General features: G+C 45.2%; 2 protein-coding genes across 6 annotated transcripts; one reads left to right on the forward strand and one right to left on the reverse strand.

The window, feature by feature from the left end:
* Positions 1-21,544, reverse strand: CENPT (centromere protein T). 5 transcript variants are annotated; one of them, XM_087739632.1, is made up of 14 exons: positions 21,406-21,544; positions 20,153-20,279; positions 19,485-19,578; positions 17,296-17,429; positions 15,845-15,878; positions 14,514-14,656; positions 13,629-14,057; positions 11,717-11,923; positions 8,707-8,883; positions 7,772-7,969; positions 5,568-5,658; positions 3,117-3,281; positions 2,217-2,321; positions 1-409 (listed from the first exon to the last, which is right to left on the reverse strand). In XM_087739632.1, exons 2-14 carry the CDS (start codon positions 20,175-20,177, stop codon positions 286-288), a joined length of 1,926 nt encoding a protein of 641 aa, XP_087595758.1. In that variant the 5' UTR covers positions 20,178-20,279; positions 21,406-21,544; the 3' UTR covers positions 1-285. The 5 variants fall into 5 exon arrangements, with proteins under 5 accessions (XP_087595758.1, XP_087595760.1, XP_087595757.1 ...); XM_087739634.1 differs by having other exon boundaries at positions 21,395-21,501; XM_087739631.1 differs by lacking the exon at positions 21,406-21,544 and adding an exon at positions 20,927-21,064.
* On the forward strand, positions 21,205-24,315 carry THAP11 (THAP domain containing 11). The gene is made up of 2 exons (XM_087739636.1): positions 21,205-23,530; positions 24,012-24,315. The coding sequence occupies exon 1, from the start codon at positions 21,381-21,383 to the stop codon at positions 22,128-22,130; it is 750 nt and encodes a 249-aa protein (XP_087595762.1). The 5' UTR covers positions 21,205-21,380; the 3' UTR covers positions 22,131-23,530; positions 24,012-24,315.
* The last annotated feature ends 1,744 nt before the right edge of the window (positions 24,316-26,059 follow it).

Raw genomic sequence — 26,059 nt, forward strand, 5'->3', positions numbered from 1 at the left:
TACATACAATATTTTATTTATCAGAGCTGTACAAGTATTCAAAGGTAAAATAAAAAATTCAGGATAGTCAAAGTACTTGTCATAATAGTTGGTGAGATCCAGCAGGCTGGCGTGACAGCCACAGCACAACCCGCATCAGTTCAGGAGAACGTCGATCGTTTATTGCCCCACTAGTTACTGGCGGAAAACTGGCACACAGAGCAGTTACACGTAACAACCTACAGCCAGCCTCTGCGAGCAGCCATCTTCCCGCCCACAGGAGCCACCGCTGCCAGAGGGGCACGTTCATTTGCAGGGGATCACTTTATTTCCACTTACAGCAACCGGAATCAGGAGCTTCCTGTACTCCAGAGGGAGGTAACGCTCTATCAGCACATGCAACGGCATCTTGTCTGTCACCAGCCCTTGTCTTTGTTCAAAAAGAGAGCAGAGAAGACCAGAGAATTGTTAGCAAAAAGTGTTTCCACTCAGACTTAACGTCAGAGTAAAGTTTTTAAAGTTTTCTTGCAGTGACATTTTTGCATTTAATAGCTGAAAAGCTGTGACTGCTTGTGACAGAAAAGCTATAGACTTCTATTTGCGGGCAACTTTCTCGGGTGATGCACTAGGTCCTGCGTACGGTGCAGGCACCAGGCTTGCCTCAACATGGAAGTGGACCAAGAGGGTTACTGCAGACCAGCCTCCCACAGAGGTACGTGTTTATCACAGTGAGAGTAAGCATATTGATCTATACCAAAGTATAAGCTTGTTGCTTTTTAAATTTACAATCTACCTGCCACAGGATAAATTTTGCCAGTTAAAGACATGCACACAATGATGTAACAGAAGCAAATAGCTCATTACCCAGCAGATTTTTTTACATTCACAATTCAGAGGTGGTTGGCATTTTCCACCTGTGCAGGCCATGCAGTTTTCTAGTACACCATTTAGCTGATTGGCCTGAAAAACTCAGCATCTCCTAGTCTTGTAGAGAGAAAAAAAAGCAGCATTTATTCATGCTTTCCTTGTGGAAGAAACAGAAATACTGTTCTTATTCACAAACCAGCAACAATTCCTGATCCCTTTATGAGGCAGCGGAAAGGCATAAAGACATCTAGAAAAAGGTACAACACCAAGCGTACAGAATCCTCAAACCTGGCCAACTAAGCCATTGCACCTCTCAGCCTGTTCATACTCATTTCAGCACACACCTGTCAGGTGGGAAAATGACAATCTCTGGACAAGGACAGAACAGATTATTCAAGCAGCAGCACCAGCTCCATCTACACAGGCCCGTGCAAAGCCAACGCCTTTAATCAGACATGCCCGCAAAATCCCTCAGATGACTTTAGCATCACATCTGAAACTCTCCCAATGGAGACAAGGAATAACAACTTGGAGTAATGACTTTAAATGAGGAGCGATGGATTTGTTTCAGGCCCCACAGGGTTCTACAGAGGGCTCCCAAGCACAGAACAAATCCCTTGCATTTTGGTCACAGGACAAAGTAAATTCAGTCATGAGACAGGGGAACTGAGGGAGCCCACAGGAAAGAGCAGCAGTGGAGAGGCTCTGAGAACAGTTCATCCAGGCTGCTGGCCAGCCTGCCCCTCTGCAGGGTCTTGAAGGGGCAGCACGAAGGGCAACACAGTTGTTAGGAGAGGCCAGCGCTGGCCTGCCAGCCTTTTCCTGCTCTGGCGAGGAACTGTCAGTTTGAACCGTTAGTATCAGCTTTTGCAGAAGCAGGAAGAGCAGGATTTTGTTTGGAAGAGCAAGTCACCAAAACACAGAGCAGGGCATGTGAAAACACACTATTTCAGTTGCAAGCGCTGTGAGCAAAGAGATCGTTCAGGGATGCAAACGGCACAGCCCAGCCTCACACTTACTGTTACTCTGCTTTTTCTACTGACACCACTCATTTCCCAGCTACAACTGCTTCACCCTTGCACACGTTCCCCTCCTCTTGCTACTTGTTCTTCAGACTCCTCCTGCACTCCCAACCCCTCAGTACTTCCTCTTGCCCCTCCACCACCTTCATTGTCGAGCAGAAACACCCAAGTCCATGAGTGCCCTCCTGAGACAGAAGGCCAAGTGGCACCATGCAGATTAAATCACAAGATACCACACTTAACCATGGAAATACTTACTGCTAGTGCACACCCTGGCAAGGACAGTCTCACAGGGCTATCAAAGCACCACTGAACACTACTACAGGTTAATAATGACCCTCCCTTTACCTTCTCATGAGGACTTCCAGGTCAGCCATCTCCACTGTCTTCCTCCCTGCATGCTTGCTGTAAGCTTCCAGATCGTTGCTCAGCTGCTTGAAGTATCTCTCAGAGCTGAAGTAGGATTGAGGAGGGAAATAAATCAGGCTGTGGAGTGTGTGAACTTCTATAGGGCAAGATGCACTACAGCTGCTCGCTGTGCAGGTCACAGCCTGCCAGGGAAAACTGCGGGAGAAAAAGCTCTCCAGCCCACGGAACAAAGTATGGCTTCTCAGCCTGGGCTCCCTGGAACTTCACAGCCAAGATAGCTGTGAAACAGCTGCACATTTGACAACTGGAACCTTTCCCAAAATTCCCATGCATGTAAGAACAGTGGTTAACCCAAGTGAAAAATCAGCACTGAGGACTGAGTAGACAATCACAGCTCTTACGGTGACACTGTTCAAACATTCTGCAGATTTTACTCATGAAGGTAACATGGTCTATGGTTTCAAAAAGCTGAGAAACCTGCATTCAGACATATTGAACAGTAAGCGCACAGCTGGAACAGCTTCACCTTGCCCAGCACGCTGACTGTTCTCCAGAGCTATCCCGCTCACAGAGAGTGCCAATGATATTAGTGTGCTGTTAGCTAGAGTAGATTGTGAATGTGAATCTGTACTGGTTGGGACAAAACTCAGAAGCTCCTGCAAGGTTGCGCTGGTCACAGATGCCCCCCCCACAGCGGCCAAAAGCACCTAGCACATTTCTGTCCTCCTTTTAATCAGACCTCCTGTGACTCTCCCAAGCTGAATAGGGAGGGCTGTCAGCTTGTCAGCAGCACTCCTGACAGGTCTGTTATTTCAGGAGAGAAAAGATTGAAAAAAAGACCAAAAAGAGTGGGAAGAGGAGCAGTTTGTTGCTGCTTACCATTTTTCAACAATTTTAATTGCATCTCTGGCCACTGGCATTTTCACATAATGGCTAAATATCTTCTTTATCAAACTACTTGCTACTTCAGGCTCACGCATTTTCCTCTGTGACGCTCCCGAGCTCTTTGGAACTGGCTTAGCTCGCAGCATCTGCAGGGGAGACCTTTGAGGGAAATTGAAAATTCACACATCAAATGAACAAACACGGGGGAGAGGCAGAGAATACCAGGCTGAGTTTGGGCAAACCTTATGCTGAATTGGAAGGGGTAAGAGCTACCTCAAGCTCTTAATTCTTTCTCCCTCCCAATCCTTCAAATCCCTCATGCCCACGAAATACAATTCACATGGCATTATGGCCTTGGGAGAAGCAATCCAGGCTCAATTTTTCAGAGATAAGCATGCTAGCATAACAATTAATCAGCAAACTATAGTTCTCTCCAATACATAAATGCATCCTTCACTGCATCCCTGTAGTTTTCACTCTCCAAGAATGCACAAAGTTTGATGCATCCACAGGCTGCCTCTCTATCTGCAGACAGCAGAGTCTCGTCTGCAGGGTATACGCAACAATTTTTGTCTGTGCACAAGACTCACCAGAAGCTCCTCTTTTGATTCAATCTCCTTCCACAGAACAGATGTCCACACCAATTTTTAAACTATTATGAACAGTTTGTTTAGTGGGGTTTTTGGGGGTTTGTTTCGTTCGGGTTTTTTCCTTAAACAAGACTAAGTCCCAAAGGAAACTACTACTGTTTTCCATTCTAAAGAGGAAAAATTGTAATATGAAAAGGAGAAGTGAAATCCCTGGATTCACCCGGTAGACAAATGGAAAACAACAGAAAAGACCTGGAATCTCAGGCTAACGCATGCAAAACCCACAGACGGAGTGCATGTCTCATTTCATTCTCTCTCCAACCCACCTGCACATTTCTCTGTCAGAACCTCAGGGGCAGCTGGAAGAGATCAGCCCCCGAGATGAAGTACGCATAGCAGTGAGAAAAAAACCCAGCCATCATTTAAGTCATCCTGGTTACTGTTTCTATGCCTCAGTTTACCCATTTGTGAATGATTATATACGAATGTTTGGTTCACAGGATCAGGGCAAAATTGAAGTTTAGTGACTACATGAGACTTTGGTGTTTTTGAATGAAAAGTTCTGTGGCCCTAATCTGGTATAGTTGATCACAGTAGAATTGTACCAGTATAGAGAGATTATTTTATAGCAGAATGCCTCAACCGTGGCTCTCACGTAGGTTATTGCTCCACTACATAACCTAGAGTATTCCTCAGGCTTTTAACCTGAGCATTGCTATCTCAGGAAGCAAGCAGGCCAACTCAGGGTCAGACTGCGTTACATTAAGTGCAAACAAACTGTGCATTTTTTGTGCAACAACTTTCCGCAGTCTAGGCTCTGAACCTGTAATTACGATCATGTTACCTCAGTACAGCTTGAAAGCCTGAAAATCTGTCAGTCAATTAACATCCAGAAATTCCAATAAAGAATGTGCATCCAAATACATGGACTTTTTTTTGCCAATGAGGACTAGCACTCTCTACGAAAGAATCAGTATTCAGACATTCCATATATCTCTATATATATAAAAAAAGAGCATGTCCCAGTGCAAAATCCCAAAGCAAATCTGCATTCATTCAGTTCCACTTCAGCAGAGCATCAAAGACTTCTTTTTCTATTTTATAAATATATTTTACTATTCGTGACTAGAGCAATCATCCGGCACCTTCTGTAAGCATCATTCATCTCTATTCACAGCAGTAAAGGGCACAAGAATTTGGTTTTATTGTTTATTGCTTCAATAAACAAAAATCTAGAGTCATGGGCTAGAAAATTCCTCCTGCTCCCTGGGACCCAGTGTTACTGGTTCTGATGAAGCACAGGGCTTCACCAAATTTCTAGTTAAGAGGGTGACAAATGTTAATTAATTTGGAGCAATGCAGAGGACAGGTTCACTTTCTGCCTCTAGGCAAGCTTCATTTTATACTCAGCACATGGCATACAGCTTTAGGTTTCTAAGGTCAATACAAATATGTCATTTCGTGTGATCAATGTAACACAATCTGTAATTCCCGCTGTTCTGCAAGGGCCTCTGCATCCCATACTGGAGTCTATGGCTCCAGGGTAGCTTAGCAGTTGAAAAACTCCTACGAAAAGGTTTTGGCCTTCAGCGGAAGAAAATATTACAAGAACATTCACTGGAAAGACCTGAGGCACCAGATCTGCTCTGGGAGAGTACTGACATTCACTTGATAGAACTCTTTATTCAACAGCTAAAGCAGTGAATGAACTAAAGACTTCAGGACTCCTTACTCCCTGCTACAGCCGACAGAACACAAAACAACTGACAAACCTGGGCTCGGCTCTCTCCCCCTGGCACTTACACCCCCCAGACACACTTCTACCAGGCCACTGCTGAAGGTGGCTTATACTTACTTGGGAGCAGCAGGTTTTGCAGGACGTGGAGTTGACAGCAGTGGCTTGTAGGCTGCAGCACGGACAAACGTGGGCGTCTTCATGGAAACCTCTAAGGGAAAAAAAAGTACTTGAGGAACTGAACTCTATTTTCAGAGTTCCTGCAGCAAGCAGTGCTGCAGCAGCAGACAGATGCCCAGCCAGCTTTCCACACATCTGGTCCAGTGCCACGCTGCCTGCACTCAGGCTATGGCTCCATGGCACCCTGAACCAGCGTGGCTGCTGGCTGCAGCAATTCCACCCACCCTGCCTCCTGCCACACAGGCTGGTGGCTTCCCTCACATCGGGTCCGGCCCATCAGCCCCCATGCTGGGCCAGCAGGCTGGGCAGCATGTAGGAACGCACATTTGGGGCCAGGCTGCAGGGGCTGATGGCAGAGTCGACTTCGGCTGCCAAGAAGCTGCAGCCTCTTTTCCCAGAGAGAACTTCAAAGTCTGCAAGCTACCTCATTGCCATCCTGCTAAATCAGCGGCAAATTCTCCTGAATACAGGGACGAGCAGACCAACAAAATCACATTACAAGGGTCAGTCTATAAGCATCTCCCATATTCACAGATTTTCATAAATTCCCTCCAGCTAAGGCTCAGGTTATAGTCAGTACGTCACCTCCTCTTTGCTGTGAACTACCCATATCAGTTTCCTCCAAGTCTAATCTGCATCCTCTAACTTCACTGTTGAACTTCTTCACTTCTCAACAAGCAAGAGCAGGAAAGAAAACAATGTTAACAGAACTGAAATGCTGAGCAGCTTCCTGTCTAGAAGACGAGTGGTCATGGAGGGCTTCTTGCCTGCCAGTTTCCCTTGCAAGCTGAGCGCAGCCCAAGAATCCAGCATGTCTGGTAATAGTGTCAACTTTGCAACCCTCCCTAAGAGCTAAGACACCTGTCCCATTATAGAAGACAAGCCCAACTACTAGAGGCCTCAAGTACTACTTAAACTCCGCAACTCAAAGGAGCAGGAGCCTCTCTGAGAAAGCAGGGCTGGGTGAACTACCGTGGTTCCTCGCACTAGCTTCTTCTGAAGAAATATTTCTGTGTGCTGGAGGGACAGGGAGCAGGATGCAGGGGAAGAGACTAGTTATGCTGAGGTTTCCAAGGTAAGTTTTATGACAAGAGTGCATAATTTTTCATCTTTTCTTCCTGCTTTTCTTCCTCTCCTTGTCCAATGAGACCTGTAAGATGCTACTCTTACTGTCCCACCCTATCAGCAGAGATCCCTTCATTAAGACCTTTCCATCTCTTCATACAGCTGTGTTAAAGATAAGCATATTGACACACTATTGTAGACACCCTAAGAACACCTACAGCTTTCCTTGTGGCAAAAGTGTACCAGTTCAACAGTCGTCTTTGTGCCTTCCACACTGCACAAATACATACAGGCATTGATATTCTCATTACAGCTGTATTTCCCCACAATGCCTCAAATCCTGGCAACTGGATTCTTTTAGGATGTCCTTAGTTCAGGTTTTTTTTACTTCAGGGTGTATTGTGCTTCGAAAGACTTTAAAACCAGTCCCAAAAGACACCACTAAAACACACTCTGGGCATTCTCAAACGTGGCCTTGATTGAAGAGAACTCAGTCTGATGTAGATGTTCTTCCAAAAGGCATAAGCGCTCTTGGGACAACAGAGCAGACTGATGCAGTGTCTGAAGAACTGTTCAGAAACAGACACTTCCTCTCAGCTTTCGGGAAAGCCAGCCTACTCTCTTGGTTAACTGGAAAGGAAATCTGTAACTACAGGTACAAAATATGGGGTTCTAAAGTAGGTTTCAAGTCTGGAGTAATGTAATTGGCTGTGGAAACAGCAGTTCAATGCTAAGACATTAAAACAGCAGCATGAAGTTAGGAGTTAGGAAGGAAGGAAGAATAAAATGGAGGATATCCCTATGTCACTGCATAAAACCACTTTGCACTCAGTTTTGTCTATTTGTGCACTTCCATTACCTTCACCTCAAAAAGTACAAGATGATCTCAGTTCCTGAAGCACCTAATGAGCCAGTAACAATCTGGCCCTAGGAATAGCAGCCAACAGCTTCCCCTGGACTATCTGATGGACTAAACAGTTAATAGCGTTATTAACCTATGTTGTTTCTCAATCTATCAAGAGGTAACAGGGAAAAATTTCTCCAACTGCTTTCTGCTACTGCTGCAATAGTTTTCTTACCTTGACTCTCAGGGTCTTCAGCTTCATCCTCAGTAGACTCCTCTTCTGGATCATCCAATTCTACCATAATAGCCTGGTCCTCTAGTTCATCTGCTTGTTCAACAGCTTCCTTTAATGGCTTCGTCCCAGATTTTTCAGAGGAGGAAAAAGCATGAGAATGCCTGCCCAGACTTCCAGTATCTTTGGCAATCTCACGTTCTAGATTTTCAAAACAGGAAAAATACACCACTGAAACAAGTATCATAGCCAAAATTTCAGAGCACTCATAAGAATGAAACCCAACTTTCCATTCCTGGCAACATTGCCACCTATTATATTCCTATCTTCAAGGATTAGGGTGTCAATACACTAAGCTAGATAAGCTAAAGCACTGATGAATAAAGCACTGAACTTTTTCCTCTGCTACATCTAGGTGTGCAGAGGTCACACAAAAAAATAGCACTTGGTAGAGAAGCCCATGAGATTTGAGTGAAATTTTTATCTGAGCTCCTTTTAAATGAGCTTCCTTTAATAAGAACTTTTATCTCAAAAGAAGTCTTACGAAAGCCTTAGTGCAGCATGTTGAACACAGGAGACCCTGCAATTCAGGAAAAGTAACTTGGGAGACCCTGATGTGCCAACACACTCAGTAGGTCTCCAAATTTTAATCAATCTTTGCCTGACTCTGGAACTTCCACTAGTAAATTTTAATTAAAAGATGCCTTCTGCAATTATATATTTCTAAACACTATTGCCAATGCAATTTTGGTTTCCATTTGAGCAGAATGTGGTCTTTCAGCTTAACATGCCAACATTAGTTTGATATTTTCCCAGTATCTAGCCCAGATTCCAGAATGGAAAGAGAGTTAAGACTCGCTCCCAGCACTGATGCCACTAATACAGCATGAGAGGTATTTGGCATTAGAAATAGTCTTCAGATCAGAGGTTGTCCTCACCAGCTTCGGGAGAGCCTTGGTGTTCAACACTGCCTTCTGCTATTCCCTCTTCTTCTGAAGGGGCCATTTCTGTTCTGACTCTAGCATCCTGTGCTGTAGTTATCTGCGATTCTGCTTTTTTGGTCAGCTTCTTCTCCAAATGTTCAGAATATCCAGCATTCGCATGATGCTCTGCATCTAAGATAGGAAATTCTATCATCAATCTTACCTACAAAAAAAACCCCAATCAACCACCAGCATACAGTTTAACAACCACTAAAATTTACTCATGATAAGTAAACTCAGCAATAGCCATAAGCTATAAATAAGAGAAGCAGATGCAGTTCCCTTCCAAAAGTTTACAGCTGAAAAATGCACAACTTCTCCTGTGTTTGCTCTACAGCCACCTAATTAGTGCGCACGTCAGATCCCAACGAAGGAATTGTACTTATCAGTATGCAGAGCTCCTCGAGATCTGCCATCTCTACGTCTAATCTCACTTTTGGTGATTGTGTGAAAGGCCAATTTGTTTTCCTTTAAATCTAACAATACACGGAGTCTGTGCTCAGATTCTCCTCCCCATTTCGTCAGTTTTTCTGAATAAACAAATTTGGAAGAGACACATTGCACTACAAAGAGGAGAGCGCCTAGCAGTGGTTTTAACCATCCCAGACAAGCCTCTAGCAGGCAGGATGAGGAGAAATAAATGGGCATGTGATTTGCATGTCTTTAAAAGCTTCAGCTACTGAAGTAGCTACCGAAGTACTGAAGAGTACTTAAGTACTCCTCTTCCCTACACACTAAATCTATAGTGCACGCCTGTTACCATGTAGCTCAGAAACCCACACAAGTAATTATTTGGAGAAATCTTACTGGGAACTCTCATAGTACTGTCACTTGCTGAAGGGTTTGGAAATCTTGGCTGAGCTCAGAACCAGAAGCTGTAGAAGTGGTTTTTTACCATCCTCTCCAGTGACTGGGAGTTTCCACACGCAAAAGTACAAGCATCAAGGTCTTGGGAGCCCCAAGCCCCAGTGAAGGGGACAAGGAAATCTGGCTTGGTACAAAAATCAGTAATACCAATCTCACTAACTAGAACATGGGGCTCCCTACACCAACACAGGGCAAAATCTTGTCTAGAGTCAAGTAAAATATTAACTAGCGTTGTGGGGAGAAGACAAAAGTTCAACTCTACATTAAGACTGCCTAAGGCAGACAGGCACCAGTGAATCTCCCACACTACTGGATCCTTGCTGGGATACAGTACTTTAACAGCAGAGTACCAGATGCTATTGACATATTCAAGTCTTACTTTTTAGTGATTTCTTCACCCATTGCTAGTAGCAATACCTCCTGTAGTTTGGTATAACCTGCCAGCGGTTAGTGCCAGTCACTCCTCTCTAGGTTCTGCACTAACAGATCAGGGAGCTGTTTGTTTCAATTTGTTTCCTGAATCATCTCCTCCGTGATGCTCAAGGCTTTTCTTTTTAAACTTCTTATATTTCACTCTCACAGCAATTGTCTTTTTTCCAGGCTGAGCAGTCCTTATCTTAAGTCATTCAATGTACACAAACTGCTCCATATATTTGATTATCGTTAATGGTAAAACTGTTTTTCTCTGCACCTCCTCTAGTTCCTTTAAATCTATTTAGAGATGGAGAGGTTAGTACTGCACGCAGTATTCAAAAGGTGAGCATGACAATCATTTCCGTAGCGGCACAGTGATGTTTTGTCATCTCTTCTTTTCATAATAATTTTTGCAAGTTATTTGCTTTTCTGACCACTCCTCAAGCTTGGAGCTGGTGTTCACAGAACTGTAACAATTCTGAGCTGATTTTCACCGATCTCAAGAGTCACATCCCATTTAAACATCACGCTCCACAGCTGCACCCAAGTAAAAACATAACAGGACAAAAAAATCAAGAAAGATTAAAGGATGCCAACCTTAGGCAACTGTAAATTTAGAGGTGCAGAATATCTGCTACCTTAATGAACTACTCTAGAAGAACTGTTTAAAACAAAAGGCTGTATTATCGTGACAAAAAGGCAATATAACTAATTTTGCTGATATGTTTTGGTATGTGCAAGCAGTTACTTACGGGAACTGCAAGGATTCAGTTTAAAATTCCAATAACAAAACTGTTGGTGCTGTAGACTGTTCAGTTTCCATATTGCCGTAAGGTAATTCATATGAAACTTCAGACACATAATTAAGCCCAGGGAAACCTAAACCCGTGTTTGCAACAGTCTTCTCTCATTTCCAGACATTGTCAAAGGAACAATGGGAAAGACTTAAAATGTATCCTAAACTGTAGTCTGGAAAATGAAATTCAACAAAACACAGGAATTTGTGTCCACGGGTACCCAAAGCTTTATGAAATGACTGGGTAACACCTGCCAACCTCAGCATCTGTGCAGAGTTTTTACTGTCTTATTCTAAGGCAAAAGGATTTCGGAAAGATCTGACAACATGCTCGTGAAAGCAGGCAACTTGCATGACTTGCTCTATTCCAGAAACAAGGAGGTATTAAGACCCAACCTACTAGTGACAATCTTTATTACTTAATGGGGGGGCAACCTTCAAGCCCTCGTCTTAAGAGAAAAAGATTCTGGTTAGTACTGGAGATAATGGCCAACATGGCTTAAATAAATATAGTAAAACACTAAAATGTATACAAACAAAAAGAATGATTAGCCAGACGTATTTCTTGCCAAGAGGGAGCTATTCATCTTTCCTATGGGAAGACGAGTAGCACTACAAACCTACCAAAAAATATGAAGATTTATTCCATTTGCAGTCACTGTGAATAAGGCAAACGCTGACAAGAAAGCACATGAGCAAGTCAAAGCCTACTTTTAGAAAGCTTGTCTGGAAATGCTCGCAGTGTCTCTGATATGACTTGAATTAAATGATCTCCAGCATCTACTGCACAATAAAGTCTTATTTTACCCTGCAAGTCACCTGAAAAACTCTTGGTTTTAATCAGACTGAAGTACTCCATTCCCTTGCAACACCGAAAGCACTTCTTACCCTCTCTGAAAATCTCTTCCTGTTCCACTTCGTTCACTGTATTAGCCATCTCTTCTTCTGCATCACTTACATCTAGGTCTTCAATTATATGGGACACAACTTCTCTCAAAGACGTGCTGAAAGATCTCTTAGGCTTTAGAGTAATTGGGGATCCCAAATATTTACTTGGACTTCTGGATGGCAAAGAGGAGCTCCATCTATTAACAGCTAGAAATTGAGAGCATTAATGTGCCCCCAGTATCTTTTTAAATTTTCTTTTAGCTTTCCTGGTAAGTAAAACACCAACCAAGCAGAGAGAGGAATAAACACAAGAAAACACTCTTCCTTTACTTAAACAGTTTAGGGAGTTCACGTTGTATCTTAGGAACCAGTTGGAAAAGTCCTTGCAACTATTTTTCAGTTCACACTGAGGAGCAACACTGACATCAGCTACCTTTGGTAAAACAGTAGAACTATGTAACCATTAACATTTGACATTAATGCCTTACAAACTCCAGCATCTTTAAGATATGCTCTTGCTCCCACTCCTCTTCCTCTCATTTGATCCAGTCCCCTATTCCATGTCCTCCACACTTTTCTCCGCGTTATCTACCCATTTGTCCTAAAAGTGCCTACCATTGGACTCTTCAGAACAACTAACCTTTTTTTTCTGTTCATCTCTTCCCTTGTCCTTTCAAAACAACTTTTCCAACCAAGCTTGCCACAGACAACCCTCCAGAAGCAGAGTATTGTCCACCAGGACACCAGGCATTAATTAATTTCTAAGCTTTTCTTCTTTTCTAAGAACTCCTGCCCTGGCTTGAGCAGTACTGAATACACCAACCATTCTTTAAATATCATTTCTGTGGCCCTTTTGACAAAGGATCATAAAAAAACCTAAATGAAAAACAAACATTAGCTGTCCATACTTCATGGAAAGCATAAGGAGTTTCGATTGAAGAACTGCACGAACCTATTTACTACAGCAGATCCTGTCCTGGCTAGCTGCCCCAGGGTCACTAAGCAGAAAATTTTAAGGTTACAACCATGCCCTGGGGCCTGGTCTATGCAATATGGGGAAAATGTGCTCCCATTTACACAGCTGGGACAAGGTATTTACAGGGAAATGAATGCAGAAGAGAGATACCAGACACCAGGGAAAAACCCACAAGTGATAGGACTTGCAAAGCATTGGTACAGAGTGACCAGGGCGGTGACTACCTCTGTCCAAGGGATTTTTAAGGTGGTGGAGAAAGCAAAGAGGTTAGCTGTGACACATAAATGACCTTACCAGGGTAAAGCTGTAGACTAGTAACCTCCTGAGACTCCTCCTAACTCTGTCTACAGCTCCTACACATTTTCTCCTTATCTCACCATGTTTGTGACCAATTTACAGTGTCCGCTCCTGGGCTCCCCAGTAGAAGAGAGAGATGGACACACTGGAGAGAGTCCAGCAAAGGGCCACCAGGACAATTAAGGGACTGGAGCATCGCTTCTAGGAGGAAAGGCTGAAAGAGCTGGGACTGTTCAGCCTGGAGAAGAGAAGGGTCAGGGGGATCTCATCAGTATACGCAAGTATCTGAAGGGAGGGTGTAAAGCAGATGGAGCCAGGCTCTTTTTAGTGGTGACCAGTGCCAGGACAAGAGGCAATGGGCACAAACTGTAACACAGGAGGCTCTGTCTGAACATAAGGAAACACTTTTTCACTCTGAGGGTGACTGAGCACTGGAACAGGTTGCCCAGAGTTTGCAGTCTCCATCCTTGGAGACGTGCAAAAAGTGCCTGGACACGGTCCTGGGCAACCTGCTCTCGGTGGCCTTGCTTGACCAGGGGGATTGGAGAAGATGACCTCCAGAGGTCCCTTCCTACCTCAACCATTCTGCCATTTCAGATAACACCCACTAAGCCCCAAGTCCTAACCCATAGTACTCACTGCCAACCACCACCTCTTCTGAAACAGAAAGCTGCTCCATTGGGTTACTCTGCTGGGAATGATCTTGCTTATCTTCTTGCTGGTTTGCAGGTGCTTTTGGAGATACACGAGTCATTCTGTCAATATGCTCACGATCAAGGATTAAGTCCTCAGAATATCTTTGGATCCTTCCCTCATTTGTGCCCACACTGGATACCAGATCCACCAGCCTTGCTTCCTCTTGAGCTGCATCAGAAATCTTGCTTCTCTGTGCTGAAGTTTTTGAATCTGATAGCTGTGGTTCAAGAGCAGAAAGCTTATTTTGGCTCTGTTCATCAAACTGAGGCTGAACAAAGAGCTCCGTGTTACTCAGCATGATTTCCGCATCACTTGTCAGCATGGCTGTTCGAATCCCAGATGCTGTTTGTGAGTCCACAAGATAGTTCTGTGCTGTTTAGATGAAGTTTTAAAACAAGTTTTATGTGAAAAATGTTCAAGGTCATAGGGACACACATTTATTACCAGGACTTGCATAATTCAAATTTAGGTCATTCAGCCAAATTTTATTCACCCTCCACAGATCAAACACTGAAACTGTATCACCACACTTCAGTGCCCCTAACTTTCTCTACCAAACCATCTCCACAGTTATGAACACAATCCCAAACAATTCCCATGGTATAAATCACCAAACTGGCTGAAGCGCATATTTAAGTGCATAGAATCAAAGCAACTACAGATGCAGAGCCTCATTCTAATCTTGCCTCCCAAATTACACTGGACTTCTGCGAATGCACTAGTAGCCTTTAAATCCTAAAATACAGACCACACTTCAGCAACTGCTTCTAAAAGCCACCTTATGTAAGGCCCTCCCTCCCAAAACCGAAGTAACAACACAGAAGAAACCTTTTCTCTTCAGCATGTTCTGTTCCACTCCACCTTCAAAAGCTTCCATGTCAATAGCTTTGCGATTTTTTGGCCTCCGGAGCAAGCCTCTCTTTTCAATAGTGTCTGGTGGGATCAAGGAACCAAGAGACATGCGAAGAGATCTGTAGAAAGAGGAGGGAAGAAATAGTTTTCCAAACTTACACACTCCCCTTTTACCCTCAGATTACAGACATGGTGCCACTAACAATGAGACATTTCACAAATCCCTTAGCTAGGAGGAATTTCCCCCCAAAAAACTTGAAGATCACATGCCGGTCTACTTTAAACAAATAGTTTAATTTCATGGTACCATCTAACATCAGGATATGTATCACAGAGATCAGGAAACAGACTGCTTTACAGCCTCCTACCTCGAGAGGGCTGCAACAATAGATCTGACAAAAGGTTCAGGAATTCTAAAAATTTTAAGTAACAAAAAAAAAAAGGGAAAACAAATGTTTGAGAGTAAAGGTGTCCTCTAGATGACAGCAGGGTGGCAGAAGGTCTTCAGAACAAGTCTAAAAAACCGCTTATAGTATCTATTCACAGCAAAGTACAGCTACCAACACACTGTTAACTTTTTTGAGATAGCAACATGCAAAGAGTGGGAAAAGGTGTATCTCAATGTTCATGTTTTGCACCCTAAAGAGACTGGCCATGCTCAGCTACCTCCTGTCCTAGGTAGCCCAATCAAAAAGGGGATTCAGAGGATTCAGACGGAGGACGTACAGAATGCAGTCCTATGAATCACCTTGCACGGGACCATGAGCAAGGGCTGCAGTGAGAAAGGTGAAATAAATTGCTAATTATGGCTAGGACCATTAGCACAGTACAAGGGCAACACAGGAAAATAAGTTCTTTGACTTGCTAAAAAGCCTTTAAAGTCCAGGAAAGTTGGACTAAAGACTGCATAGATGTAACTGATGTGATGAGTCAATTAACAGGATGAGATAATATTCTAAGGTCATCAATTAACAGGCAAGGTATAATGTGTACTGATTTACTGTTGGAAACATGAGAATGAAAGGAAAAATGGAATGATCCTAACAGGCAAAAAGAGGAGCAATAGCAATACAAGCTAGACCAACCTGGGCATAGAGTGCAGAGCCACAATTTCTGAAAATCACAAGGTATGTGGTGTGACACCTTCAAATTCCATCAACAGAGTGGGAGATGATTGTGTTATTACTAACACAGGTCTTAATCATGAACCCAGCTATCTATACCGTTCATCACAACTACAGGGGTGATGAATCAAGGCAGCTATAGTTAAGACAGTCAGAAGTTAAGACGTTTTAGTTTAAACTTACCGAGCCAAAGTAGTGCTGTCCAACGTTGACTGAGCTAGAAAAAGTTGGTGACACATTAGTTGAGAAATCACGCTAGCTGAGAAATTACCCTCTACACAACAGACTACAGGAACACCCCAATGGATCTTCCTCGTTCTAGACCCAGTTATGCTACAATTGTCAAAAGCTACATTTTGGTGAGAAAAGAATTAGATGACAGGTTCACTTTACAATTTCTTGTCTGCATTTCAGAACTGCGTGTTAGAATTCTAATAAGCAATTTCTGAAAGGGTAATGAAACAGTTATTTCAAATGTAATTTAAATATGGCACATGCCCTCACACTCAATAATATCAATCTTTCCACATTAATAGTAAGATAGGCTAGGGCCTCAGTCACAACAATGCTTCAGCAACTCTACCTCCCAAACACTGAAGCATCTGGAAGCTTTAGAAATACAGATAGCTACTCCACAGATTGTTGGTGAAACTGTAACTCAAACCTGTTCTACTCACAAAGTCCTAACAATCCAAAAGCAGATCTGGAGAGCAGTGACATAATCATACTCATACTAGAAAATACTAGAGCATGACCCCTCTGCTTTTACAGGGCTGCCCGCATCTTATCAGAACATGTTCAGATGAGGTATCAGGCTAAAGACAGACAAGTCAATTTTGTGACTATAGGTGAGTTAGGGTGGGATTCAGCTCCAGATTAAAATATCCAAACACAATTAATCAAATGTAGGCGTCTACTTTAGGGTGAGCTGAATCACCCTCCAGACTCCACTGACTAGATCTCCCCTAAACTTTAGGAGGACTTCAGTTACCTAGTGTACACAGACACACAGAGTGTCTGTAAGTCAGGTGTCTAATTTGGAGCTGAATCCCACCCTTGAATTCTACTCCCATTGCAGCTGCCAATAGGGCATGTAAACCAAGGTGATGTGTTTTATCTGCCTCTGTTAAACTGCAACCAAAATGAAAGTTATATTTACCAAATTTGCAAATTTATTTTTAAAGGGAAGATTTATTCCAACATAAAATATTATTTCTTTTATAAAACTACAAGACCCTCTTACCTCAATCAGGAACTTTATAACTTATTTGACATAAATGCAACAAAAAGTATGCGGTTTGTTCTATTTTAAAGTTTCTGGAACTGAGGGGAAGACAGGGATTCCTTCCTTTGGAGACACTTCAAAACTCAAAGAGCACCAAGTTGGAAAAATAGTCAAGAAGTATATAACAGTCAGCACAGAGCCTGTAACTCAGCTCAAAAAGGCTCTTTTTAAATTTCATAGGAGGGGCTTTTACCTTCTCTGCTATCCCCTTTGCACAAGATACCGCAGCCTTGCTTCCAAATGTACAACTGCCCAGCTGAGAAATTACTAAGAACTAAACTGCAGCAGGTGAAAATCAATTGACAGCAAATGCAGTGCTGAACAAGGTCATTTTTGACTGTGGCCTTACCTTGGTTCTGAGGAAGTCGTTTGTCTGCTGCTCTCTCAAATTCAGAAATGCTGAGTTTCTTTCTCTTCTTTGTCATACGGAATGTGGTGACAGATGTGTCCTCAGGAACAAGGTCTGGCAGTTGCATTTCCCCCCTACCAATACAAACCAAGCCTTTAACACAGGACTTTAGCTTCTTAGCTACCTTATAAAGGTCTCTGTAATGTCAGTGAAAAACAAATAGAAATTATTTGTTCTTGCTGCAGCAGAGGGAGCTAATCAGTGATCAGCTCAGCAAATGCAGGAACGCATCATTCCCTCCTACTAAATCAAAGTAAACTTCACAAAGTAAGAGAATCAAAACTTGAGTGTATATTCAAAACAACAGGGCTGAGAAAGGTCAGACTGGAGTAAAAGCCTGGGCTTCCAACAAGCTCCATAGCTCTCTTCTCCTAACAGCACACAACAGCAATTAGGTTTGTCAGTCATTATGGTGTCAATGAAAAAAGCCATCATCGTGAAACAACATTAGGTATCACAAAGCTGGTACATGGAACAGACTTGTAATATCCCAGTCAGGCACTGGATCAGGATCAGAAAGTAAGTTTCTGAGTTGTTTTCCCCCTTTACTGAGAAGTTCAAAGAAACCCCTCTCATTCAGTCAGTGAGCTGCTGCCAGCGCTCCACACTGCCCTGCAGAACTAGAGCAGAGCGTGTCCTCCCCCAGCCAAGAGCCCGCATTCAGCAGATGTAGCATTCTGTATCCTTTGTGGCAACAAACATGGCCTCAATGCAGCAAGAACGGTAAGGTGATCACCTTTATGGGTCTTTCCCTCTTAGAAAATACATTCCCTACCAGTCAGAAAGGTGGCTAAGTTTCATTACTGTATTATGAGCATAATGTAAGCCTAAGCATTAGATTTAACTGGCTTGTAAAGGGGATCAAATGTAAAGTGGCGGGGAAAAAAAGATTGCTCATTTTTTGAATCTATCCTGGAAGATGCTATTACGACTAGGGAAAGCAGTGTCTCTCCAAGTTCAAGAAAGTTCACATCAACTGAAGGCAGGCTCTGAGGGAATTTTAAAAAAAAAAAAAGACTTAAAAACTTTAAAATATTTTTTATAAGTCTATACCTGTTTAACTTCAACAACTAGCTAACATATGGAGTATAAAATCCTGCAAAGATCCAACCATCTGATCTTTTCATTTAAGACAGGCTGACGAGAAGCGCATTCAGAGATGTTAAAGAGCTACAACAAGCAAAATCAAGAAGGAATTAAAATAATACTGCTCATCTTTTTTAATTTAGAAAAAACAAACAAACAAAACCATCAAGCTACCACACTTACAGAAAACTCAGGTTTTTCTTCCTCTATTAAAAAGATCAGAAAGACATAAGTTACCTAATACTTTAGACGAGCTGTTTAAGGCTGCTTACAGTCAATGCAAAAAGTTTAGTTCTAAAGACAAATCAAAGGAATTCAGGTATTTAGAACTGTCTGTCCTATTTTGCAGTAAGCAAACACACATGTAAGTGTTGTGAAAAAAATGGCTAAAACAAATTAAGACCTACCACCACTACTAGTTTTCTTCTATTTCATAGGAAAGTGGAAGGAAACAAACCACACTTCAGCCTCTCAGTCAGGCCTATTAACTTAAAATAAACATGAATAAAAGCAGCTGAGCCTCAGGCAAACCTCACCTCCAAACCACTCTATAGGAAGGCAGTAACCCCTAGCAGCCCAAAACAAGGACAACCAAGAAGCAGTAAAACCGTAAAAAGCTACAGCAGCCTGCGTTCTGAATACAAGCCATAGCAGTCACTCATTACACCTCAGCGTCGCCAGCACATGGCCTGTAGCCTTGGAGAGATCCAAGAACTTGTGTTTTAGTATCTGTCACAGACAACTAAGAAAAGTAGGCTTCCATCAGGAGACTTATTGTATCCAGCAGTTCCACTGCAAAAAGCTACTAAGAGTCTGGATTTAAGAAGCGGGACTAAGCACAAGCCTGAAGTATTTACTATTCAGTTCCCCAGTCCCAGTGATTCCTATGCAACTTTTAATGCCAAAGAAGTATTTCTGAAAATTCCACCTGACAGAACACAATTCTGATCACTGAAACAGAAGTAAAGAAATCCTGCTCCCCAATCTCATCGTAGGAACTGCAGCTGTACCTGGCAGTGTAAAAAACCACAAATATTACTTACATGCTGGAAACCCTCTTAGATGGGAGTTCTGATCGAGCTTCTTCTGCTTCTTCATGTTTAGATATCTGAGGTGCTAGAGGAGAAACTTGTGGTTCTGCCAAGAAACCAAAACATTTCCTTTTCACAATGCAATCCAGCAAGAATGCCAAAATACAGCAGAGCATCAAATCTACACTACATTCCGTAAATTACATTTATTAACAGGTTAAAACAAAGACCCGGTGAAAACTATTTGGCTTCTACTCCTAGGAAGGCTGGCACATACAATGACAAAGCCAACAGTGGCAAATAGCAGCATGGGGGTTCCACACACTGCAGCAGAGCTGAGCTGAAGTTGGCAACAGCGCACGCCTCTATAATTTACACGTGATCCTACAGCTAAAGGCAGCACAAAGATTACATGCTTGCTCACCAGGATAAGATGGCTGAGTGAAGAAGATTTTCAAGAGTATGTTTTCATCAATGTAAGGCCTGGTCTGTATTGCATGACCTTGTTCAGCTGCCACTGCAGCGATTCCTCCTTTTTTACATAAATCGGTCATACAATGGTCTGGATTTCTCTTCCACGTAACAGGGTAAGAATAACACACTACAAAATAACACCTCCTGTCCTTAACTACACCAAAACATTGTCCTTCTGTTCTGTTTTCCTGAAAAAAGATACTTACGGGTCCGGATGATTCTCTTGAGCATAATCCGTGGTGTGTCATTGTCAGGATCAGGGAACACAGTTGGTCTCTGCTTCAGCAAGGTGCTTCTGCCAGAATTCTTCTCCTTTCCTGAATCAGATACAGTCTAAAGAGAGAAATCAGAGACACGCAATTCAAAAATCATATTTTCATCATTAAAGATGAATCTTAGCATCAAAAACATTCATCATCTGTTTTCTAATAAAAGTCTGAGTTGGCTAACATGAAATATTTTCCAAATTCCCAAAAAGAAATCGTGCCCGTTTGCTTTCTAACAACGCTGGGACTTCATTTCTGGGGGGGAAGACAATTCACAACTGCCTGTCATCAAGGCGGGTTTCAACGCACAAGTCTTATGGCAGACAAAAGCCCGAGGGACTCAGGCCCTTCACCCCTCACAGCCCTGGCCTAAAGCAACCCAAAAAGGGGGAACAGAAGAAAAACAGAACCGAGGTGCAAGGCTGCAACAGCCCTGCCCACGCTGGTGACCTGGCTGTTCAGCGAGCGCGAAATTCAGGGGTTTCAGCCCATTTTCCACGTTTAAAGGAGAACAAGGGCAAGGCAGCGTCCTTTGCTCCTTGCTCCAAGGGCCTCGCTTCTCCCTCACAGAGAGCGGGAAGGGGCGGACAGCGCCGGGCGAGCCCCGCGGGCCGGCCGGTCCCAACAGCGCCTCTCCCCGCCTCGCCTCGCCTCGCCTCTCCTCTCCACTCCCGCCCACCCCGCGGCGGGGCCGCCGGACCCCCGTTCCGCCACCTTCGCCGCGGCCGGGGCTGCGTGGCGGCCGCTGCGCCTGACCCCGCGCCGGGGCGGCGGGCGGCTGTCGGCCATGGCGGGTAACGGCCGCGCCGCCGGCCGCCTCGCGAGATAGCCTGCTCTCGCGAGGTCCCCCGCGCGGAGCCCCACGGGAGGGGCAGGGCCTGCCGGAGGGGGCGTGGCGCCGCGGCGCCCCCTGGGCGCGGTAGTCGGCGAGGGGCGGGGGCGCGGCGCAGTGTGGGGCGGGTAGTTCCGGCGCGGCGCCGCCCGCCGCGGTGCATTGTGGTCCGCGTAGTTCCGGTACGGCGGCGGGCGGGCGGCGTCGGCGGGCGGCGAGAGGCCGCGGTTGGCCTTGTGGGAGCTGTAGTTCGGCGGGGGCCCCCCCGCGCCCGCTCTCCCCGCCGCCGGGGCCGCCCAGGGGTGTCCCCCCCCCTCCCCGGGAGGCCTCCCCGCCATGCCGGGCTTCACCTGCTGCGTACCGGGCTGCTACAACAACTCGCACCGCGACAAGGCGCTGCACTTCTACACCTTCCCCAAGGACGAGGAGCTGCGGCGCCTCTGGCTGAAGAACGTCTCCCGGGCGGGCGTCAGCGGCTGCTTCAGCACCTTCCAGCCCACCACGGGCCACCGCGTCTGCAGCGAGCACTTCCAGGGCGGCCGCAAGTCCTACCTGGTGCGGGTCCCCACCATCTTCCCCTTGCGGGGCGTCAACGAGCGCAAGGCGCAGCGGGCCGCCCGCCGCCCCCGCCCCGCCGCCGCCGCTGCTGCCGCCGCCTCCGCCGCCGCCGCCGCCGCCGCGCAGGGCCCCGGTGCCGCCGCCGCCGCCGAGGCCCCGGCAGGGGGCGCGGCCGAGGACGTGAAGCCCATCGACCTGACGGTGCAGGTGGAGCTCGGGCCCGGGGCGAGCGCTGGGCCCGGCCCCGGGAGGCTACCGGCGGCGGCGGCGGTGGAGGAGGGCCCGGTGGAGGGCGGCCCCCCGGACCACTCGTACTCCTTGTCGTCGGGCACCACGTCGGAGGAGCTGCTGAGGAAGCTGAACGAACAGCGCGACATCATCGCCTTGCTGGAGGTGAAGATGAAGGAGATGAAGGGCAGCATCCGCCGCCTGCGCCTGGCCGAGGCCCAGCTCCGTGAGGAGATCCGCGAGAAGGACCGGCTGCTCCACGCCGCCAGCGCCGGGACCCGCAAGCGCCACGGCCTCTGAGGGCCGCCGGGGCCCGGCCCGGGGGGGGGCACGGCACGGCCCGGGGCTCTCCACCCCGGAGCCGCTGCTGCCCTCGGTGAGGTGCCCGGACAGAGCGGAGACGGGGCGGGCTGCGGCCCCACGGCCCTCCCGGCTCTCGCTGCCCGGTCCCTCCTGCCCCTGGCCGGGCGAGCCCGCGCCACCGTATTCCCCTGCCTAGACGGGGCGGCCACTGTCAGCTCAGTGCCGAGCCCCGTTACCGATCCAACGTTACCCCGGAGCCGGCACTGCAGATGCCTGCCGGCATCCTGTCTACGCTGGGCCCATCCACACCCTCTCTGTGCCGGCAACGGCGTAAAGCGCTTCTTTTAGTGTAGATGGGACCCGTGTCACCACTAAGTGGACGTAGGGTATCAGTTTTCAGCAAATAAACTCGCTCTGCGTTAAGTGAGGTAGCAGCAACACTACCCCCTGGAGAAGGCGTGTCCGAAAGCGTGGTTGGCACTGTACCCTTCATAGGAACAAACAACGATGTCGTGTTTGGCCTCGCTTAGCAGAGGCACGAGGAAAGCTTTAGAAACCCTCTCAGGGTGATGTGTTTCTTCAGTAAATTACTGATGCCATAAAAGACTGCTGTTTCTAGCGTGAAAGAATCCTCAGATTAAAGAGTGCTCTTGTACTATGTAGTTTTTGCTTTCTCTGCAGTACATACATATTTGTTACAGATGTCTCAATGCTCTCAACACTAGTAAGGATTACGACCTGGTACAAAGAACCCAGTGGCATTTGACGGCTGTAGTTTATCTTATTGGCTTAAGAACTCCCTCTAATGAAATGGAGGCTTTGTAACACGACGGAATTTAAATCCTTGGCTTTCGTTCAGAGAACCGGGTTGAAACAGAAGCGAAGCGAGTTTATCTGCAGTGGTTGCAAACCCTTGCTGTCTAATCCTAAACTAGTTGGCATGACTAATAATCTGTACATTAGACAAGACCTTACTGAAACGTGCTTGCGTGTTCTAAACCGAGATTTAAGAGTATTGTAACAAATCTATGTGGAATGATTGTGTAGTTTCTGTTTCTAGCCAGCACTAGTCCCCTCACTTTCAGCAACAGGAAACCAAATCATCGTTGGCTAGAAAGAGGGTGGAGTGAGGGTAGCGAAGCTACTCGTTTGGCTTGAATATGTACTTCCAGGTTGGCCGGTGGAACAGATACCTCAGCGCTTTGGAGGAGGAGGAAGAGGAGCATATCTGGTGCACCTGCATAGCTCTGTGGCCACACGTACTTAGGGGGTACAGCTTCGATAGCGATGGATGTTGAAAACAAAAGGCAGTTCACCACAGTGTGCCCATAATTACATTCGAGGGAGGAATGCCCAGGTGTCTTCTGGGTCCGTGAGATCTTTCTCCTGTAATCAGAGTGCGTTACACTCGGTAGATCGGGATGTCGGTTTACTAAATTTTATAGAAGTATTTTCTAAATGTAAAAAGTATCTTTAGTTTGAAAATATTGTAATCTTTGTAACACTGGCTAACGTAGCTTTACAACTGTCCATTTCGATACTCTGTATGACTGAACAAAAGGGCACAGTGGGATTTGGTAGCTGGAGGTTTATTGACTGATCATGTAGCCCGTTCAGCTAAAGGCATTGGTTGTCACAGCCTGCTATGTGATGCATGGGTCATTCTTCTATTAACGTGTGTGCTGAGTTGGATGGTTGACCGTAAGGATACTACAGGTCTATTCATGTACTAAGTATTTCCCATTATTCCATTTTAATTTATTTTCTCCAATCTGATACGTAGCGCTTAACTTCAGCTCCGTGGTATACTGAGTTTCCTGCGAGTCAAGTAAGCAGCGATTTTTTTGTTTGTTTGTTTTGTTTTTTTCTTTTTCGTAGGGAAAGCAGATACCTGCTACACCATCTGATTTAACAATGTAATTGGTCCAGCAGATCTATGCTCCCATCAAGACAATAGGCAGCACGACATCTCTCCTTACAAACAAGACCGGTTGTGCGTCCTAGCTTCTTGCGAACGTGCGTGTCGTAACAGTCGTGGTACTTTTTCTACCGTTGGAATGCACTTCAGGACGTTCAGCCATTTGGCCTGCTGGACTGGTTAACTGCTGGACTGTTCGACTTCTCCAGGTTACACTGAGGTGCTAACATGCTTAATTTTAATAAAGTATATTTTGTTTTGTTATGTTTCCTGTTTCTGTGCTGTATATGTGTATTTCTGAAAGGTTGGTGGCTGTAGCTTGTCTTCTCTTTTGCAACTTTTTTTTAATTCCTCATGAACTCCACGGCTGCAAGAGCATCAATATCTTTACATTCGTGTAGGGTGAGGAAGAGGAGTTAAAGGTCTATTCAGCAGGTATTACCTGCCTGCCTGCACAGGGGTTAGAGCCCTTTTGATGAGCAAAGGCTGTTAGGACAGGGGTGCTCTCTAAGTAGCCTGGAGCAATTTGAGCAGCGAGAGCCAGGCTTCCCACACAGGGCTTCTGCTGGAGGGACAGCACGAGTCTCCCATCTAACGCTTGGTGGAGAAAGGAGAAGGCATGGCCTCCCGCGGACCAGCGCAGTGCAGGGAAGAGCTAGCCTGTAGTATCTTTAAATTTGTAATTCCACTTCCCAAGGTTCCTAATTTCAGATCGGTTTAGAGCTATTAGTCTTGAACAATTGTAAGTGGCAAAAAATTTCAGCTGTGCTTCAAACATCACATTTTTGGGCTGAACTGGGAATGTGAAATGAAGCTGCATGACAAAAGGAACACTTTTCCCCATGCACACTTCCCCCCTTTGTTGCTAAATTAAGGTCAGTGAGCAACGGCACTGGCAGTGAATTAAGAGGCTAATTCTGTAGGAAGGCACCTTAATATGCTAACAAATAAATTGTATTACTGCTCAATGCAAATGCTTTTTCTTCCATTTCAACTCCTCACCTTTCTGCATCCTGTATTCTAATCTAGCCTATACCCTCGCGGTATTTTTCTTCTACCAGCTTTGACTATTTTTGGTTGCCACATTCCTCTGTGTGTATATTATCAAGTGTTAGCCTTAAAAGGGGACTTGAAGAATGTTTATTTAAAATGGCTTTTATGGTTCTAAGGGAAAAAAACTTGATATCATATTTATAACAATCACCGCTAGAGATTAATACTAACTCCCTTTCTGGGTTCTGTACCTATTTTTAAGTTTTTCTGTTGTAATATGAAAGCCTTTAACCCAGTGGGTGACTAACTTTATTTTACTTAAGATCACACATTCTTGCTCAACATCCTCCAGCTGCAGAGCTCAAGCACTAAACAGGTCATGTATTCCCTAAGTAGCCTATATCCAGTGTTGTGCTACAAGTTCACCTGCCAGGTCAGCTTCCCAGTTACACAAGAAACCTAGAAATGTAACTCCATCTATGGCACGTTTAGCTGTGCAGTCCTAAAACCCTGGCAACGTGGATGAGGATAACACAGCCTGCCTATAACGGGGAGAGCGGCTAGTCAGGTTATCAGCTGGCTGATGGGGTTTTCGATATCTGTAGAGTTTCTGGTTACTCCTTCCCCGGTTTCCCAAACTAGCTGCCAAAATTGCACCATGACTGGTTGAAGCTCAGGCTAGACTGAGTGAAAACAGCATTCTAACATACGTAGTCTTTACCTAATGGCTCTATCCATCTGTACAAGCCATGCAATCCACACCTCTAATGAAACAAAAGAGACATTTTTCTGAAGGCAGTGCATCTAATCACTTGACTCTACCCAAAGTGTTTGCATTTCCAAGGACTAAGGTTTCTGAACTTTAATAAGGTAAAATCAGTCTTTGTGAGAAGGGAGTATAAAAAGAGCTTTGGCCACGAAGCCCCTGGGAGGGCAAGGTGATGACCTGTAGCCTGAGCTCTGTGTTGAGTTCTTTGTGATCAGGTATGGATGGGAAGGGACAGAGGGGCTCTCA

This window comes from Nipponia nippon, unplaced genomic scaffold, assembly GCF_047370975.1.
Source record: "Nipponia nippon isolate SJK-2023a ecotype South Korea unplaced genomic scaffold, ASM4737097v1 scaffold_7, whole genome shotgun sequence".
Taxonomy (NCBI): Eukaryota; Metazoa; Chordata; class Aves; order Pelecaniformes; family Threskiornithidae; genus Nipponia; species Nipponia nippon.